The sequence below is a fragment of the Microcaecilia unicolor genome, chromosome 7, assembly GCF_901765095.1.
Source record: "Microcaecilia unicolor chromosome 7, aMicUni1.1, whole genome shotgun sequence".
NCBI classification, from domain to species: domain Eukaryota; kingdom Metazoa; phylum Chordata; class Amphibia; order Gymnophiona; family Siphonopidae; genus Microcaecilia; species Microcaecilia unicolor.
Window position 1 is genome coordinate 85,817,075 of NC_044037.1, and position 19,022 is coordinate 85,836,096.

Sequence of the window (19,022 nt, forward strand, 5' to 3'; positions counted from 1 at the left end):
GTTTACAGAAAACTAACATTGAAAAATTTGTTGCCAATTCTGATGACAGAGCTCTATCTAGTTAGATAAACGAATCCTTAAGCCAACCAGTTCTTGGGGGAAGCATGGGGGTCCATTTCCAACCTCCACCCAGGACAAGAAAAATAAGGGCATTGCTATAACTATGTGTACAAGTGCTGAGATAACTCAGTTACTTGTGGATGTGCACTATGCACTATTCAATGAAATAGTGCATCAGTGTATTAATGCATAACTGCAAGAGGGGCATATACCTGGGCAGAGCAAAGGAGGGGCATAGGCGTGTCTCCAAATTACACACATAATTTATAGATTACTGTAAATTACATGCAGATCAGGGAATACTTAGGCATAAACGCTCACATCTGGTGTAACCGTTTAAGCCTAACTTTAGGTGCATCGATGCCAACGTTAACTGGTATCCTACAACGGCATCTTGGCACACAGATGCAGTTAGAGAACTGGCACATGTCACTGGTGATCAGTTACAGAATTGCCCCCAATGGGTACAAAACTTCAGCACGGCATCCTATACACCCAACTCAATTCACACCTATTACAAATGGGTAATTCTTCCATTAAAAAAAATATCACGTGTTTTAACCAAAAAAGTGTTATGAGCTGAAGTCATAGCAGTCACACAGATAACTCTGTGGCTGCTATGTCTATTATAGAACAATATGGAAGACATCAAGGCTCAGGTAGTGGTCATGCAGAATCCCGGACCCTGTCCAACTTGAAAACCTCTGTGGTTTCCCCCTGGCTTTCTGCAACTCTGTTACTCTGTTTTTCTCTCCCTCACCTTGAATGCAGTGGAGGCAATGCATGCAAATCTCTCTCATGAATATTCACTGTGGGTATCCTGAAAACTTGACTGGCTGGGATGCCTCCAGGAACAGGTTTGGGAACCAATGGGCTAGGCATATCCGCACAGAATATGCTTGGTTTTTTTGTGCGCATACTTCACATGATTGTATAGTCATACAGTTTTATAAAAGCCTTCTTTCACATGTAAAATTAGCTTTATATACAGAAAAATCCCTTATAAAATTACCACCATAGTGCACAGTGAAGCCTTGTAATAAAATTTTAAAAACATAGTAATTTATAATAGCAGCATCTTAAGTTTTGGATGTTGGTGCTGCAGTATTTTAGTAAAAATAAACAAGTAGAGAAAGTATGCAGAGGAAGCCACCCTTCACTCTCCTCCCAATCCCCACAGCCAAACTTAAATATGGCATCACTCATGAACTGAAAGATGCATCAGGAGCAATACCTATCAGCTTATAAAACAATGGCTCTTCCTGACAGAAAATAGTGTTTACCTTTTCCAGATAGGCATAAGATTATCTGGCCTTTTCAACACACCCTGTTTCCTTACTTTAGTAGGATGCAGAGAAAATATACCAGGATGAGTGTTAATATTCTAGAAGATCTTTAGTATCCCAGCATGCACTATGCCTCTTACCTCTCTACAGACAGCTGCTATCTGTCCCTCATCCATACAGGTCTCTGTCACAACATCAGTCAAGGAGCCTCCAGCCAAGTATTCCATAACTACCCAAAGTTCATCACCTACTAGATAACTGGAAAAAGAAAAATACAATTATATTAGTGTAGGTCACTTGACCAATCATCTTTCTAGGATCTAACTGAAGCCTAATAATCATCTTCCTAGGCCACTGCTGCAACCAGTCAGGTTAACTTATTTGGGATTTGATTCTGATGCACCAAGTCAGGTGTTTGATGATGCAAAGCAAGGTCAGGTTCTACCAGAATCAGGTTTTCAGGCTAATAACTGACAGAGATGAAAAAGACTGCAAATCCATATTTCTGGATTGGACACATCAATTTTTCATTTAATCTTTCTGTTCTGAAGTACTGCTATTATAAATATTCCCTTTTAATTTTCATCAATATAAGAATTGCCCAGAAGACTCTTTACCAAAGGGCCAGTCTTTTAACATCTTGTTTTCTCTGAAAATAAACAAGTAGGAAAAGCATGCAAAGGCATTACTTCAGGAATACTTTTCAAAAGATGGATAGAAAGATGAGGGGTGGTGGGCTAATGGTAAAGGTGATCTTGGGGGAAACAGCAGGTATTGATATTTGTGGGAGGTGTGAGTGGGGGGCATGGGGCAACTGCCTATGTGCACTTGGTGGGTTTGTGTGAGGAGGCAGATGTGTGTGGATGTAGGAGTGTAAGGTGTGGCATGTGTGACAGAACAGTGTGTTTTAAGCCTGTAAATTGTACTGAATATTTCTTGATGTGTATTTCTCTAGTTTGGCCAGAAGGTGGTGCATGCTTATGTTTAAAACTGTTGCAGAGGAATGACCATTCCTTCTTTTAGTTAGCACATTGATAAAGGAAATGCCTATAGTGATGTAACCAGCTAGAGAAAAGAGAGAGAAAGTTCTTTGCTGAAGCCCTGTACACAGGGGCGTAGCCAGACCTTGGCGGGAGGAGGGTCCAGAGCCCAAGGTGGGGGGGGGGGGGGGGCAAGCCCGCATCCCCCAGCTACTGCCCCTCCCCCTGCCGCCACAATGTACCTTTGCTGGTGGGGGTCCCCAACCCCCGCCAGCTGAAGCCTTCTTCAGCGCTGGTGTCCGTCGCACTGCGTTCGTTGATCTGTGCTGCTGTCTTGAGTCCTGATGTCCTGCTCAGTTTCACTTAAAGGAACATGCAGGACGTCAGGACTCAAGAAAACAGCACAGATCAGCGAATGCGGCGCTCCGGAGACCGGCGCTGAAGAAGGCTTCAGCTGGCGGCGTTAGGGACCCCACCATCAAAAGTACAAGGGGCCCGGACTAAATCTGTGGGGGCCCATGCCCCCGTGGCCCCACCTAGCTACGCTCCTGCCTGTAAAACAGTTATATTTGATAACTGGTGAGCAGCTACAGTGGTGGAAATAAGTATTTGATCCCTTGCTGATTTTGTAAGTTTGCCCACTGACAAAGACATGAGCAGCCCATAATTGAAGGGTAGGTTATTGGTAACAGTGAGAGATAGCACATCACAAATTAAATCCGGAAAATCACATTGTGGAAAGTATATGAATTTATTTGCATTCTGCAGAGGGAATTAAGTATTTAATCCCTCTGGCAAACAAGACCTAATACTTGGTGGCAAAACCCTTGTTGGCAAGCACAGCGGTCAGACGTCTTCTGTAGTTGATGATGAGGTTTGCACACATGTCAGGAGGAATTTTGGTCCACTCCTCTTTGCAGATCATCTCTAAATCATTAAGAGTTCTGGGCTGTCGCTTGGCAACTCGCAGCTTCAGCTCCCTCCATAAGTTTTCAATGGGATTAAGGTCTGGTGACTGGCTAGGCCACTCCATGACCCTAATGTGCTTCTTCCTGAGCCACTCCTTTGTTGCCTTGGCTGTATGTTTTGGGTCATTGTCGTGCTGGAAGACCCAGCCACGACCCATTTTTAAGGCCCTGGCGGAGGGAAGGAGGTTGTCACTCAGAATTGTACGGTACATGGCCCCATCCATTCTCCCATTGATGCGGTGAAGTAGTCCTGTGCCCTTAGCAGAGAAACACCCCCAAAACATAACATTTCCACCTCCATGCTTGACAGTGGGGACGGTGTTCTTTGGGTCATAGGCAGCATTTCTCTTCCTCCAAACACGGCGAGTTGAGTTCATGCCAAAGAGCTCAATTTTTGTCTCATCTGACCACAGCACCTTCTCCCAATCACTCTCGGCATCATCCAGGTGTTCACTGGCAAACTTCAGACGGGCCGTCACATGTGCCTTCCGGAGCAGGGGGACCTTGCGGGCACTGCAGGATTGCAATCCGTTATGTCGTAATGTGTTACCAATGGTTTTCGTGGTGACAGTGGTCCCAGCTGCCTTGAGATCATTGACAAGTTCCCCCCTTGTAGTTGTAGGCTGATTTCTAACCTTCCTCATGATCAAGGATACCCCACGAGGTGAGATTTTGCGTGGAGCCCCAGATCTTTGTCGATTGACAGTCATTTTGTACTTCTTCCATTTTCTTACTATGGCACCAACAGTTGTCTCCTTCTCACCCAGCGTCTTACTGATGGTTTTGTAGCCCATTCCAGCCTTGTGCAGGTGTATGATCTTGTCCCTGACATCCTTAGACAGCTCCTTGCTCTTGGCCATTTTGTAGAGGTTAGAGTCTGACTGATTCACTGAGTCTGTGGACAGGTGTCTTTCATACAGGTGACCATTGCCGACAGCTGTCTGTCATGCAGGTAACGAGTTGATTTGGAGCATCTACCTGGTCTGTAGGGGCCAGATCTCTTACTGGTTGGTGGGGGATCAAATACTTATTTCCCTCTGCAGAATGCAAATAAATTCATATACTTTCCACAATGTGATTTTCCGGATTTAATTTGTGATGTGCTATCTCTCACTGTTACCAATAACCTACCCTTCAATTATGGGCTGCTCATGTCTTTGTCAGTGGGCAAACTTACAAAATCAGCAAGGGATCAAATACTTATTTCCACCACTGTATATGTCCTATCTCCTCAGGTACTTTCTAGAAAGTAAACAAATGTTTAGGTTAGTGTTATTTCATATTTCAGTTACCTGTAATTGTTTGCTGAGTGCACATTTTTTGTTCATTGTTCAATTTTTAAGACAATAAACAATTTAGTTTGCTGCCTCTGCCTGTCTGGACTGATAAAGAATCCTGGTGGTTTGTGTGTTAGGTCTGTGAGTGGTTTCTGGGAACTGTGGGACCACTGAGTGTGGCTCCAGTAACCTAGAAATCACTGGGGATAATTTGAGAGTGGAAGACTCATCCACATGCGGTTGGGACCCAGTTGGTGGGAGGAGGGTGATAGTATAGAGCACAAGCAGCAGGTGCAGGTGGACTTGAGCTGTGCTGGGGATAGACCCTCTTCGTGGCCATGGGGTGGGTGGCTAGGCATTTCGTGACAGCATGTAGATAGAAGTGAGTGCAATAGGGCTATTTATGGGGGTACAGAAGTATGTAGAATGGAGTGGGGGTATAGATATGTGTGGGTGTGATTCATATAGGGAAGGGGCAAATGTGTGGGGTATTAAAGTATGTACATGTGTAGGAATGTATGGGGTATGAGCTATATGGGGATGTAAATGCATATGTGACTACAGAAGTGTGTGTGGGGAGGGGTATGTAAGTGGGTGTGAGATTTTGGAAGTGTGGTGCGATTATGGCTTTGAATGCCTCTTTGGACCAGCTGTTTCAATTATTTTTCCCCATCTCTGTATGTTGCTATAGGGCAACATTGCAGAAGACTGAAGAGAGGGAGTGTTATTGGAATGTAGTTAAGATTCTATATGTTCTGGTTTTCATAAAAAGCAACTGAGATTTTATTTTGGAGACTTGGTTCTCTGAAAATACTGACCCAATGTTTAAGGTTTTTGAACTTATTGGGTGAATTTGTGTCACATTTTTGGAGAGAGTTTTGACAGGCATTGAGTCTTTTTAACTAATTCTTCTGAACATCCCGTTTGTTGGAAAGCATAAACTACTGCTAGAGACATTCTGCACATATAAAATGTTAAAATTCTGCACACAGTATTTTAGAACTCCATATGTTTTATTTGTCATAATTTTGCACTGGATTCCCACATCAGAACACCGAGTTCCTCCCTGCCCCAGGCCAGATACCCCCAACTTCTCTCCTCATGCTCAATCCTCCTCATCTCCCTCCTCTACTTAGCTTGAAGTCCTCATGTGTTGCTATCTCTTTCTTTCTTTCAGCAGGTTGAACCACCAGCTCTCTCTTTCTGCCTCTTAGTTCCTTTTCTGCCTTGACCCTCCAGATTTCTTTCCCTCTCTGTTCTGTCTCCCCACTCGCCAGCAAAACGCCTGGTTCTCTCTCTCCTCCTCAGTTCTCTCTCCACACCCCTAACAAAACTCAACTTTCTCTGGTCCCCCAGTTCTTTCTATGTGAGTCCTAGCAAGACTACCAGCTCTTTGTCCTCAAGCTCTCTCCCCCCCCCTACTTCTCTCTCCTTCCTCAGGAACACCCTCACCAGCTTCACCTTTTCCCCCACCAGCACAACAGCAAAACCCCTCAGTATGATCTCTGTTCCCTTTTCCAGCCACTCCCCCCCCCCAAAGCAAAACCCCACATCTGCTCTCACACATCTACTCTCCCCACGCCTGGTGAAACGCCTCAGCTGCTCTTTCCTCCTGCCCCCATGCCAGAAAAATCCTTTAGTGTGTTCTCGCCCTCTCCTCTCCCCACACCAATTGCTCCTGTTCAGATTCATATAAGAGCACCTTGATGTACTTAGCAGTGCAAAGAAATCAAACAAAATAAATTGAAAAATATCAAGCAACTACCACCTAACACCCTTCTGGTCACGATGGATGTAGAATCACTATACAGCAACATTCCACATGCGGATGGCATAGCTGCATGTGGAAGACTCCTAAAAAACTCCACACTGGACCATCAATACTCACCAGAAACTATTACAAAATTAATCAAATTCATTTTAACTCACAACTACTTCCGCTTTAACAATGATATCTATCTACAAATAATGGGCACTGCGATGGGCACCAGGACAGCACCCCAATATGCCAACCTTTTTATGGCTGAGCTGGAAGAGACATTTCTGAATACACACCAGACCAAACCTCTAAAATACTACCGGTACATCGATGACATTTTTATGATTTGGACGGAGGGTGAAGAAACTCTGAAACAATTTTATTCTGCCTTCAATACATACCATCCTACAATCAGATTCAAAATTGACTACTCCCCAGAAAAAGTCAATTTTTTGGACACCACGGTCTCAATCAGTGATGGCTGTATACAAAGCGAATGCTACATACCTGTAGAAGGTATTCTCCGAGGACAGCAGGCTGATTGTTCTCACTGATGGGTGACGTCCACGGCAGCCCCTCCAATCGGAAACTTCTCTAGCAAAGGCCTTTGCTAGTCCTCGCGCGCCCATGCGCACCACGCATGCGCGGCCGTCTTCCCGCCCGAACCGGCTCGTGTTCGTCAGTCCCATACAGTGGGGGAAATAAGTATTTGATCCCTTGCTGATTTTGTAAGTTTGCCCACTGACAAAGACATGAGCAGCCCATAATTGAAGGGTAGGTTATTGGTAACAGTGAGAGATAGCACATCACAAATTAAATCCGGAAAATCACATTGTGGAAAGTATATGAATTTATTTGCATTCTGCAGAGGGAAATAAGTATTTGATCCCCCACCAACCAGTAAGAGATCTGGCCCCTACAGACCAGGTAGATGCTCCAAATCAACTCGTTACCTGCATGACAGACAGCTGTCGGCAATGGTCACCTGTATGAAAGACACCTGTCCACAGACTCAGTGAATCAGTCAGACTCTAACCTCTACAAAATGGCCAAGAGCAAGGAGCTGTCTAAGGATGTCAGGGACAAGATCATACACCTGCACAAGGCTGGAATGGGCTACAAAACCATCAGTAAGACGCTGGGCGAGAAGGAGACAACTGTTGGTGCCATAGTAAGAAAATGGAAGAAGTACAAAATGACTGTCAATCGACAAAGATCTGGGGCTCCACGCAAAATCTCACCTCGTGGGGTATCCTTGATCATGAGGAAGGTTAGAAATCAGCCTACAACTACAAGGGGGGAACTTGTCAATGATCTCAAGGCAGCTGGGACCACTGTCACCACGAAAACCATTGGTAACACATTACGACATAACGGATTGCAATCCTGCAGTGCCCGCAAGGTCCCCCTGCTCCGGAAGGCACATGTGACGGCCCGTCTGAAGTTTGCCAGTGAACACCTGGATGATGCCGAGAGTGATTGGGAGAAGGTGCTGTGGTCAGATGAGACAAAAATTGAGCTCTTTGGCATGAACTCAACTCGCCGTGTTTGGAGGAAGAGAAATGCTGCCTATGACCCAAAGAACACCGTCCCCACTGTCAAGCATGGAGGTGGAAATGTTATGTTTTGGGGGTGTTTCTCTGCTAAGGGCACAGGACTACTTCACCGCATCAATGGGAGAATGGATGGGGCCATGTACCGTACAATTCTGAGTGACAACCTCCTTCCCTCCGCCAGGGCCTTAAAAATGGGTCGTGGCTGGGTCTTCCAGCACGACAATGACCCAAAACATACAGCCAAGGCAACAAAGGAGTGGCTCAGGAAGAAGCACATTAGGGTCATGGAGTGGCCTAGCCAGTCACCAGACCTTAATCCCATTGAAAACTTATGGAGGGAGCTGAAGCTGCGAGTTGCCAAGCGACAGCCCAGAACTCTTAATGATTTAGAGATGATCTGCAAAGAGGAGTGGACCAAAATTCCTCCTGACATGTGTGCAAACCTCATCATCAACTACAGAAGACGTCTGACCGCTGTGCTTGCCAACAAGGGTTTTGCCACCAAGTATTAGGTCTTGTTTGCCAGAGGGATTAAATACTTATTTCCCTCTGCAGAATGCAAATAAATTCATATACTTTCCACAATGTGATTTTCCGGATTTAATTTGTGATGTGCTATCTCTCACTGTTACCAATAACCTACCCTTCAATTATGGGCTGCTCATGTCTTTGTCAGTGGGCAAACTTACAAAATCAGCAAGGGATCAAATACTTATTTCCCCCACTGTATGTAGCAAAACAAAAGCAAGGGAAGACACAACTCCAAAGGGGAGGCGGGCGGGTTTGTGAGAACAATCAGCCTGCTGTCCTCGGAGAATACCTTCTACAGGTATGTAGCATTCACTTTCTTCGAGGACAAGCAGGCTGCTTGTTCTCACTGATGGGGTATCCCTAGCCCCCAGGCTCACTCAAAACAACAACCATGGTCAATTGGGCCTCGCAACGGCGAGGACATAACTGAGATTGACCTAACAATTTATCCAACTAACTGAGAGTGCAGCCTAGAACAGAATAAACATGGGCCTAGGGGGGTGGAGTTGGATTCTAAACCCCGAACAGATTCTGAAGCACTGACTGCCCGAACCGACTGTCGCGTCGGGTATCCTGCTGCAGGCAGTAATGAGATGTGAATGTGTGGACAGATGACCACGTCGCAGCTTTGCAAATCTCTTCAATAGTGGCTGACTTCAAGTGGGCTACCGACGCTGCCATGGCTCTAACATTATGAGCCATGACATGACCCTCAAGAGCCAGCCCAGCCTGGGCGTAAGTGAAGGAAATGCAATCTGCTAGCCAATTGGATATGGTGCGTTTCCCCACAGCCACTCCCCTCCTGTTGGGATCAAAAGAAACAAACAATTGGGCGGACTGTCTGTTGGGCTGTGTCCGCTCCAGATAGAAGGCCAATGCTCTCTTGCAGTCCAATGTGTGCAGCTGACGTTCAGCAGGGCAGGAATGAGGACGGGGAAAGAATGTTGGCAAGACAATTGACTGGTTCAGATGGAACTCCGACACAACCTTTGGCAAGAACTTAGGGTGAGTGCGGAGGACTACTCTGTTATGATGAAATTTGGTGTAAGGGGCCTGGGCTACCAGGGCCTGAAGCTCACTGACTCTACGAGCTGAAGTAACTGCCACCAAGAAAATGACCTTCCAGGTCAAGTACTTCAGATGGCAGGAGTTCAGTGGCTCAAAAGGAGGTTTCATCAGCTGGGTGAGAACGACATTGAGATCCCATGACACTGTAGGAGGCTTGACAGGGGGCTTTGACAAAAGCAAACCTCTCATGAAGCGAACAACTAAAGGCTGTCCTGAGATCGGCTTACCTTCCACACGGTAATGGTATGCACTGATTGCACTAAGGTGAACCCTTACAGAGTTGGTCTTGAGACCAGACTCAGACAAGTGCAGAAGGTATTCAAGCAGGGTCTGTGTAGGACAAGAGCGAGGGTCTAGGGCCTTGCTGTCACACCAGACGGCAAACCTCCTCCATAGAAAGAAGTAACTCCTCTTAGTGGAATCTTTCCTGGAAGCAAGCAAGATGCGGGAGACACCCTCTGACAGACCCAAAGATGCAAAGTCTACGCTCTCAACATCCAGGCCGTGAGAGCCAGAGAACGGAGGTTGGAATGCAGAAGCGCCCCTTCGTCCTGTGTGATGAGGGTCGGAAAACACTCCAATCTCCACGGTTCTTCGGAGGACAACTCCAGAAGAAGAGGGAACCAGATCTGACGCGGCCAAAAAGGAGCAATCAGAATCATGGTGCCTCGGTCTTGCTTGAGTTTCAACAAAGTCTTCCCCACCAGAGGTATGGGAGGATAAGCATACAGCAGACCCTCCCCCCAGTCCAGGAGGAAGGCATCCGATGCCAGTCTGCCATGGGCCTGAAGCCTGGAACAGAACTGAGGGACTTTGTGGTTGGCTCGAGATGCAAAGAGATCTACCAAGGGGGTGCCCCACACCTAGAAGATCTGTCGCACTACACGGGAATTGAGCGACTACTCGTGAGGTTGCATAATTCTGCTCAGACTGTTGTTTACACCTGCCAGATATGTGGCTTGGAGCACCATGCCGTGACGGCGAGCCCAGAGCCACATGCTGACGGCTTCCTGACACAGGGGGCGAGATCCGGTGCCCCCCTGCTTGTTGATGTAATACATGGCAACCTGGCTGTCTGTCTGAATTTGGATAATTTGGTGGGACAGCCGATCTCTGAAAGCCTTCAGAGCGTTCCAGACTGCTCGTAACTCCAGGAGATTGATCTGCAGATCGCGTTCCTAGAGGGACCAGCTTCCCTGGGTGTGAAGCCCATCGACATGAGCTCCCCACCCCAGGAGAGACGCATCCGTAGTCAGCACTTTTTGTGGCTGAGGAATTTGGAAAGGACGTCCCAGAGTCAAATTGGACCAAATCGTCCACCAATACAGGGATTTGAGAAAACTCGTGGACAGGTGGATCACGTCTTCTAGATCCCCAGCAGCCTGAAACCACTGGGAAGCTAGGGTCCATTGAGCAGATCTCATGTGAAGGCGGGCCATGGGAGTCACATGAACTGTGGAGGCCATGTGGCCCAGCAATCTCAACATCTGCCGAGCTGTGATCTGCTGGGACGCTCGCACCCGCGAGACGAGGGACAACAAGTTGTTGGCTCTCGCCTCTGGGAGATAGGCACAAGCCGTCCGAGAATCCAGCAGAGCTCCTATGAATTCGAGTTTCTGCACTGGGAGAAGATGGGACTTTGGATAATTTATCACAAACCCCAGTAGTTCCAGGAGTCGAATAGTCATCTGCATGGACTGTAGAGCTCCTGCCTCGGATGTGTTCTTCACCAGCCAATCGTCGAGATATGGGAACACGTGTACCCCCAAGCCTGCGAAGTGCCGCCGCTACTACAGCCAAGCACTTCGTGAACACTCTAGGCGCAGAGGCGAGCCCAAAGGGTAGCACACAGTACTGGAAGTGACGTGTGCCCAGCTGAAATCGCAGATACTGTCTGTGAGCTGGCAGTATCGGGATGTGTGTGTAGGCGTCCTTCAAGTCCAGAGAGCATAGCCAATCGTTTTCCTGAATCATGGGGAGAAGGGTGCCCAGGGAAAGCATCCTGAACTTTTCTTTGACCAGATATTTGTTCAGGGCCCTTAGGTCTAGGATGGGACGCATCCCCCCTGTTTTCTTTTCCACAAGGAAGTACCTGGAATAGAATCCCAGCCCTTCTTGCCCGGATGGCACGGGCTCGACCGCATTGGTGCTGAGAAGGGCGGAGAGTTCCTCGGCAAGTACCTGCTTGTGTTGGAAGCTGTAAGACTGAGCTCCCGGTGGACAATTTGGAGGTTTTGAGGCCAAATTGAGGGTGTATCCTTGCCGGACTATTTGGAGAACCCACTGATCGGAGGTTATGAGAGGCCACCTTTGGTGAAAAACTTTCAACCTCCCTCCGACCGGCAGGTCGCCCGGCACTGACACTTGGATGTCGGCTATGCTCTGCTGGAGCCAGTCAAAAGCTCGTCCCTTGCTTTTGCTGGGGAGCCGAGGGGCCTTGCTGAGGCGCACGCTGCTGATGAGAGCGAGCGCGCTGGGGCTTGGCCTGGGCCGCAGGCTGTCGAGAAGGAGGATTGTACCTACGCTTACCAGAAGAGTAGGGAACAGTCTTTCTTCCCCCAAAAAAATCGTCTACCTGTAGAGGTAGAAGCTGAAGGCTGCCAGCGGGAGAACTTGTCGAAAGCGGTATCCCACTGGTGGAGCTGCTCTACCACCTGTTCGACTTTCTCTCTAAAAATATTATCCGCACGGCAAGGCGAGTCCGCAATCCGCTGCTGGATCCTATTCTCCAGGTCGGAGGCACGCAGCCATGAGAGCCTGCGCATCACCACATCTTGAGCAGCGGCCCTGGACGCAACATCAAAGGTGTCATACACCCCTCTGGCCAGGAATTTTCTGCACGCCTACAGCTGCCTGACCACCTCCTGAAATGGCTTGGCTTGCTCAGGGGGGAGCTTGTCCACCAAGCCCGCCAACTGCCGCACATTGTTCCGCATGTGTATGCTCGTGTAGAGCTGGTAAGACTGGATTTTGGCCACGAGGATAGAAGAATGGTAGGCCTTCCTCCCAAAGGAGTCTAAGGTTCTAGAGTCCTTGCCCGGGGGCGCAGAAGCATGATCCCTAGAACTCTTAGCCTTCTTTAGGGCCAAATCCACAACTCCAGAGTCGTGAGGCAACTGAGTACGCATCAGCTCTGGGTCCCCATGGATCCGGTACTGGGACTCGATCTTCTTGGGAATGTGGGGATTACTTAATGGCTTGGTCCAATTCGCCAGCAATGTCTTTTTTAGGACATGATGCATGGGTACTGTGGACGCTTCCTTAGGTGGAGAAGGATAGTCCAGGAGCTCAAACATTTCAGCCCTGGGCTCGTCCTCCACAACCACCGGGAAGGGGATGGCCGTAGACATCTCCCGGACAAAGGCCGCGAAAGACAGACTCTCGGGAGGAGAAAGCTGCCTTTCAGGGGAGGGAGTGGGATCAGAAGGAAGGCCATCAGACTCCTCATCAGAGAAATATCTGATGTCCTCCTCCTCCTCCCACGAGGACTCACCATCGGTATCAGACACAAGTTCACGGACCTGTGTCTGAAGCCGTGCCCGGGTCGACTCCGTGGAACCACGGCCACGGTGTGGGCGTCGAGAGGTAGACTCCCTCGCCTGCGCCGGCGAAGCTCCCTCCGCCGACGGGGAGCCTTCCTGGGAGGCGACCGCAGTCGGTACTGCAAGCGGCACCGATGTCGGAGACCTCACCCCGGGCAAAGGGCCAGCCGGCGCCTCACTCGACGGTACCGGTGGCGCAAGCACCCCCGGTACCGGAGGGGAAGGGCACAACAGCTCTCCCAGGATCTCTGGGAGAACGGCCCGGAGACTCTCGTGCAGAGCGACTGTGGAGAAAGACATGGAAGCCGATGCAGGTGTCGATGTCAGAGTCTGTTCCGGGCGTGGAGGCTGTTCCGGGCTGTCCAAAGTGGAGCGCATCGACACCTCCTGAACAGAGGGTGAGCGGTCCTCTCGGTGCCGATGCCTACTGGGTGCCGACTCCCTCGGCGACCCAGAGTTCTCGGTACCGATACGGGAAGGAGACCGGTGTCGATGGTTCTTTGACTTTTTCAAACGAAGCATGTCACCGGAGCTTCCTGGCACCGACGAGGAGGATGTAGAATCCAGCCGTCGCTTCCTCGGGGCCGAGGCCGAAGAAGGTCGGTCTCGGGGGGGCTGTACCACAGGAGCCCTCAGGGTAGGGGGAGACCCACCCGAAGGCTCACCGCCACAAGCAGGGGAATGGACAGCCCTCACCTGCACTCCAGTCAAAGCACCACCGTCCGACGACATCAGCAGAAGTGGAGGTCCCGGTACCACCGACGCCGACGCAGCCTTCCGATGTCTCGGCCCCGATGCAGAGGGTCGATGCCTCGATGCACTCGATGCAGTCGCGGCCGAGGACGGAGGTCTTGACGCTGTTGATGTCGACGCACTCGATACTCCCGGTGCCGATGCCGAGGAAGAGCCCGAGAACAAAACGTTCCACTGGGCCAATCTCGCTACCTGAGTCCTTTTCTGTAAAAGGGCACAAAGACTGCAGGCCTGCGGGCGGTGCCCAGCCCCCAGACACTGAAGACACGACGCGTGCCTGTCAGTGAGCGAGATTACCCGGGCGCACTGGGTGCACTTCTTGAAGCCGCTGGGAGACTTCGATGACATGGGCGGAAAAATCACGCCGGCGAAATCAAAACTCGTAATTGCGGTAAGGCACCAAAAAGAGGGGGAGAAAAAAATTCGACCCGAGGCCTCAAAAGGGCCTACCCCGAAAACGAAAAGAAACGAAAAGGGCAAAAACTGGAAACACAGGAAGGGGAAAAAGACCGAAAAGGCCTTCTTCCGAAATCCTTTTTCCCTTTTTTTTTTTAACTAGCGAAGTCCAAAAAAGATGCGCGAGGTCAACTTAAGGGGCGCGAACGGCGTAACACGACCGTACCGAGCGCGGACGAAAGAAGACTGACGAACACGAGCCGGTTCGGGTGGGAAGACGGCCTCGCATGCGCGGTGCGCATGGGCGCGCGAGGACTAGCAAAGGCCTTTGCTAGAGAAGTTTCCGATTGGAGGGGCTGCCGTGGACGTCACCCATCAGTGAGAACAATCAGCCTGCTTGTCCTCGGAGAAACATCTATATACAAGAAACCCACAGACAGATGCAGCTACCTCCACAACTCCAGCTTCCATCCTTCACATACAAAAGATCCATCATTTACAGCCAAGCCACAAGTTACCACCGTATCTGCTCTGACCCAGGGGACAGAGACAGACACCTTAAAAGCCTGACTGCATCCTTCAAACAGAAAGGCTACAACCCCAAAATAATCTCCAAGAATATTGCCTCCTCCCTCAAAACACCCAGGGAGAATCTGCTACAGTACAAGGAGAAAAAATCCACAGACAGAATCCCCCTTGTAGTGACATACAATCCAGAGCTGGAAAAACTGAGGAAAATCATAAGAGATCTACAACCTATACTCCAGGAGGATGAAATTACTGAAAGAGATATTCCCATCCCCACCAGTACTGGCCTTCCGACAGCCACCCAACTTAAAACACAAGCTAATCAGAAGTAAACTTCCATCACAGACTGAAAAGGAACAGAAGGGCACACTTCCCTGTAATTTATCCAGTTGCAAACTATGCCAAAATATTTCACAGGACCCCACAGTCATCCACAAAGGAAAGATATTCAACATAAAGGGATCTTTCACTTGCTCATCTTCCAATGTGGTATATATCATTCAGTGTAAAAAATGTAACGAAGGATGCTATATTGGAGAAACAGGCCAGATGCTTAAGACAAGATTCAATTTACATAGACATCACATGAACAATACTGGTGCCAGTAGGGCTCCCATGCCTGTTGGTCAGCATTTTACAGGACCAGGACACTGTACCAGTGACTTCACAGTGAGAATCCTGAAAGGTAACTTTAAAACCATACAAGAACGTAAGACTTTTGAAGTCAGAATGATTGAATATTTTAACACCCAACAGAAAGGACTTAACAAGGATCTGGGGTTCCTAGCCCATTATAAACCATAAAGCTGTATTTCTCTGTTGATCACCCCACCCCTCACCTATCCACACCCATCCTGTTAGAATATCAATGATATGCTTTGATGTCCCCATGCATACCTCCTACCCACCCCCATCCTGTCAGACTGTCATAGTAATGCTTGAATGTTTTCACTTATATACACTGTCAGCTAGCACATTTGCTTATTTCTGATCTGATGAAGGGCAACCTTCGAAAGCTAATCAAGAAATGTATTAAGTTATGTCCAATAAAAAAGGTATCATCTTATTTTCTTTTCCATGTTTTATTTTGTTTGATTTCTATTGATAACCTTAAGAGTGGACTAACATGGCTACCACACTCCTCTACAGTGCAAAGAAGAAAGAGGCCACTCATGGGGCTACATCTTCCTCCTGTGCCACCCAGTGGGGTTGGTTAAAATTAACAGTCTGACACTGAAGCGCAAGAGGAGTAGGACGTGACCCAAACAGCCATTCTCCTCCTCTTTGCTGTGCATTGCTAAGCATAGCTAGCTGCCCTTGTATGAAGCGAAATGGGTGTGACTGCTTTGGGACAGGGGTTGGGAGAGAACACAATAAGTTTTTCAGGTACAGAAGCACAGAGAGAGAAGATGTTTTAACCAAAAATGTGTATGCGCTGAAGTCATAGCAGTCACACAGATAACTGTTTTTCACAATCATAGAACAATATGGAAGACATCAAGGCACAGGTAGCAGTCACACTCCTGCAATATCCTGGATCCTGTCCTTTTTCCTATACAAGGACAGAATTCTAAACAGGGGAGGAGTTTCAAACAAATTCTGCAATGCCAGACAATATTTAAATGACAAATGTTTTCTATGAAACAGTGAAGACACTGAAGCCCCAAATCTTACCTGTCTAAATAATTGACAATATTGGAGTTCTTATTTTCCCTCATGACCAGGATTTCATTAATAATTAATTCCTTTTTCGGCTGCTGTTGTAAGTTCATTTGCTTTATTGCCACCTGGAACAACATTTTGAAAGGTTAGCACTGAAAGGAGAACTCTGGATACGATTCAAGGAGCTGACAAACAACTGATCAGAATAAAGGATCAGAAACCAAGATACCCTGATCCTGCTCTGTGCAACCTCAGGAAACTCCCCAAACTTCTGAGTATACGATTTCTGTAAGGGTCCTGTGCTACAGAGCAGTGGGAAATGCTCCCTCATACTACTGGAAATACGTCAACACAACATCATAGAAACAGTATTTTATATCATGGGCATAAAGGTCTCTACCACACGAGCACAAGTAAGTTCCTACTGAATGTATCAGATCTGAATGAGCAAGTCAGTAAATTCTGAGCCTGATGCAAATCTTTTTACCCTACACGCATCCCTGGCACAGAATGGGGCCCTCCAAAACCTAAAAATTGAGGGGGTCTTTTACTAAGGTGTGCTAGCGTTTTTAGTGTGCGCTAAACGCTAAAGACACCCATAGGAATGCTTTGGCGTCTCTAGCACCTATTTTTAGAACGCTCAAAAAAACGCCAGTTCGCCTTAGTAAAAGACCCCCTGAGTGAAGTACGCCAATGCCAAAAGACCTGGGTAAATTCATTAGCACATGTAAGTAGTCTGAATATCCAAATGTCCTTAATTGACAAATACTTCAAGTAGAAGCTCATAATTTACAGAAACAATGGTCAAGAATTTTTAAAAAAACAGGCACAAAAATGGTATGAAGCTTGAAAAATCTGTCCTGTGCTTTTGATTTGGTAGATTATGAGGGTATAGTATTGATTTTGAGTGAAATTAGTGGTTCAGGAAGAGTGTTGGATTGGGTCCAAGGGTTTTTGACTCTGAAAACCTATAGTATGAAATTTCAGGACATACATTCCGTTTCCTGGAGATTGGATTGTGGGTATCTAGATTGTAAGCTCTTTGAGCAGGGATTGTCTTTTTTGTGTATGGTGTACAGCGATGCGTATGCCTTGTAGCGCTATAGAAATGTTAAATAGTAGTAGTAGTAGTGCTCCAGGGCTCACCCGTCACTGACCCTATTTAATTTGCAGATGAGTTTCCTGGGTGTTAGATTAAGTTATGCAGTATTTAAGACTTATTTATGCAGATGATATTACAGTTTTCTTACTGGTTCTCTCATCTACAGATACGACTTCTGAAAAAATATTAAAACTGATTAAATTTACTAGAAATGTTAATTAGTAGTAGTAGTTTTTGATGCTCCAACTGGACTTTTGTAATATAGAATATTTGGGATGTTCAAAATCCGTACTAAAAAGATTACAAACCATTCAGAATGTGGCAGCCCGTTTCATCTGCTCAGTGCATATCAAAGATAATGTAAGTCCTTTATTGATAAGATTGCATTGGCTACCGGTGGAGGCCTGGGTTTACTTTAAATTGCGTACTTTGCTTTTTAATATAATTAATGGTCAGGCACCTCAACATTTGACATCTTTGATAGGCCTCTTAGGTAGAATGAGACCAGATTTGTTACAAAATTCTTTTATGTCACAATTTCCTAATTCAAAGGGCATTTTTTTTTTATTTCATCAAGTTTTGCTTATTTGGCAGTAGAGAATGACACGGGGATGGGGACCCATGGTATATCTGTGGTAAAAGGAAACAATTTAGCCCATTTACTGCGGATGTGGGAGCAAAACCTTTTAATCGCCCTGCAGTTAAAAAAGAAAACCCATGATTACCGCTCCTGCAGGTTTGGAATCTCTGTCTTCCTCTGCCACCGAAGTATCTCTACCTTACAGAGGGCCTATCCCCACAGGCCTTCCCTCTGCCGGGTCCGCCTTCTGATGCAATTTCCTGTTTTGCAAAAACAGGAAGTTCCATCAGAAGGCAGGACCTAGCAGATGGAAGGCCCCAGAGCAGGCCTATGGGAACAGCTGTCTGCTTTCTACAAGGTACAGATACCGCGGTGGGGGGAGTTGAGGAAAACAAAGTACTGAACTTGGGGGGGGGGGGGGGGCGCTAGAGAGAGGGGAGAGAGGAACTGGACCCACAGGAGGGGGGCTGGAGCTGAGGGAGAGAAGGTGTTGGAGCTACGGGAGGGGGTGTGGGAGACGGGGGGGGGGGGGGGGGTGCTGGAGGCTAGTGGAAAGGGAGAGGGGTGCTGGAGCCATAGGGCAGCTGGAGGCTAGGGAGAGAAGCACTATAACCACTAGGGGGCTACTGGAGGGAAGGGAAAGAGGTGCTGGACCTGCAGGGGGAGGGGAGAAAAGAGAGGGGAAGGGAAAGAGAGATACCAAACCAAGGGGATGAAGGAAGAGGGAGTGAAATACTGAACATACAGTGGAGGGATAGAGGGAGGGAGAGAGACACATTGATGTGAGGGAGGAAAAAAGGGGAGAAGCTGGATACAGGGAGGTATACAGAAACAAAGGGGAGATGATGGGCATGAACAGGAGAATAAGGACAGGGACACCAAGGGGAAACGCTGCACATGGATGGTATATGGACACAAAGAGACCATGCCAGATGGAAGGGGGTATATGGACACAGAGGAAGGGTATGATACAT

At 47.7% G+C, this 19,022-nt stretch overlaps 1 protein-coding gene across 3 annotated transcripts in view; it reads right to left on the reverse strand.

Annotated features, from left to right (window-relative positions):
* Positions 1–19,022, reverse strand: part of LOC115474606 (serine/threonine-protein kinase PAK 3) — a 173,698-nt gene that overhangs the window by 22,593 nt on the left and 132,083 nt on the right. For all 3 annotated transcript variants that reach the window (XM_030210139.1, XM_030210138.1, XM_030210140.1), the window contains 2 exons: positions 16,379–16,491; positions 1,487–1,604 (listed from right to left, as the gene is read on the reverse strand). In XM_030210139.1, coding sequence (XP_030065999.1) covers positions 1,487–1,604; positions 16,379–16,491 — 231 coding nt within the window. The remainder of the gene's footprint in view (positions 1–1,486; positions 1,605–16,378; positions 16,492–19,022) is intronic.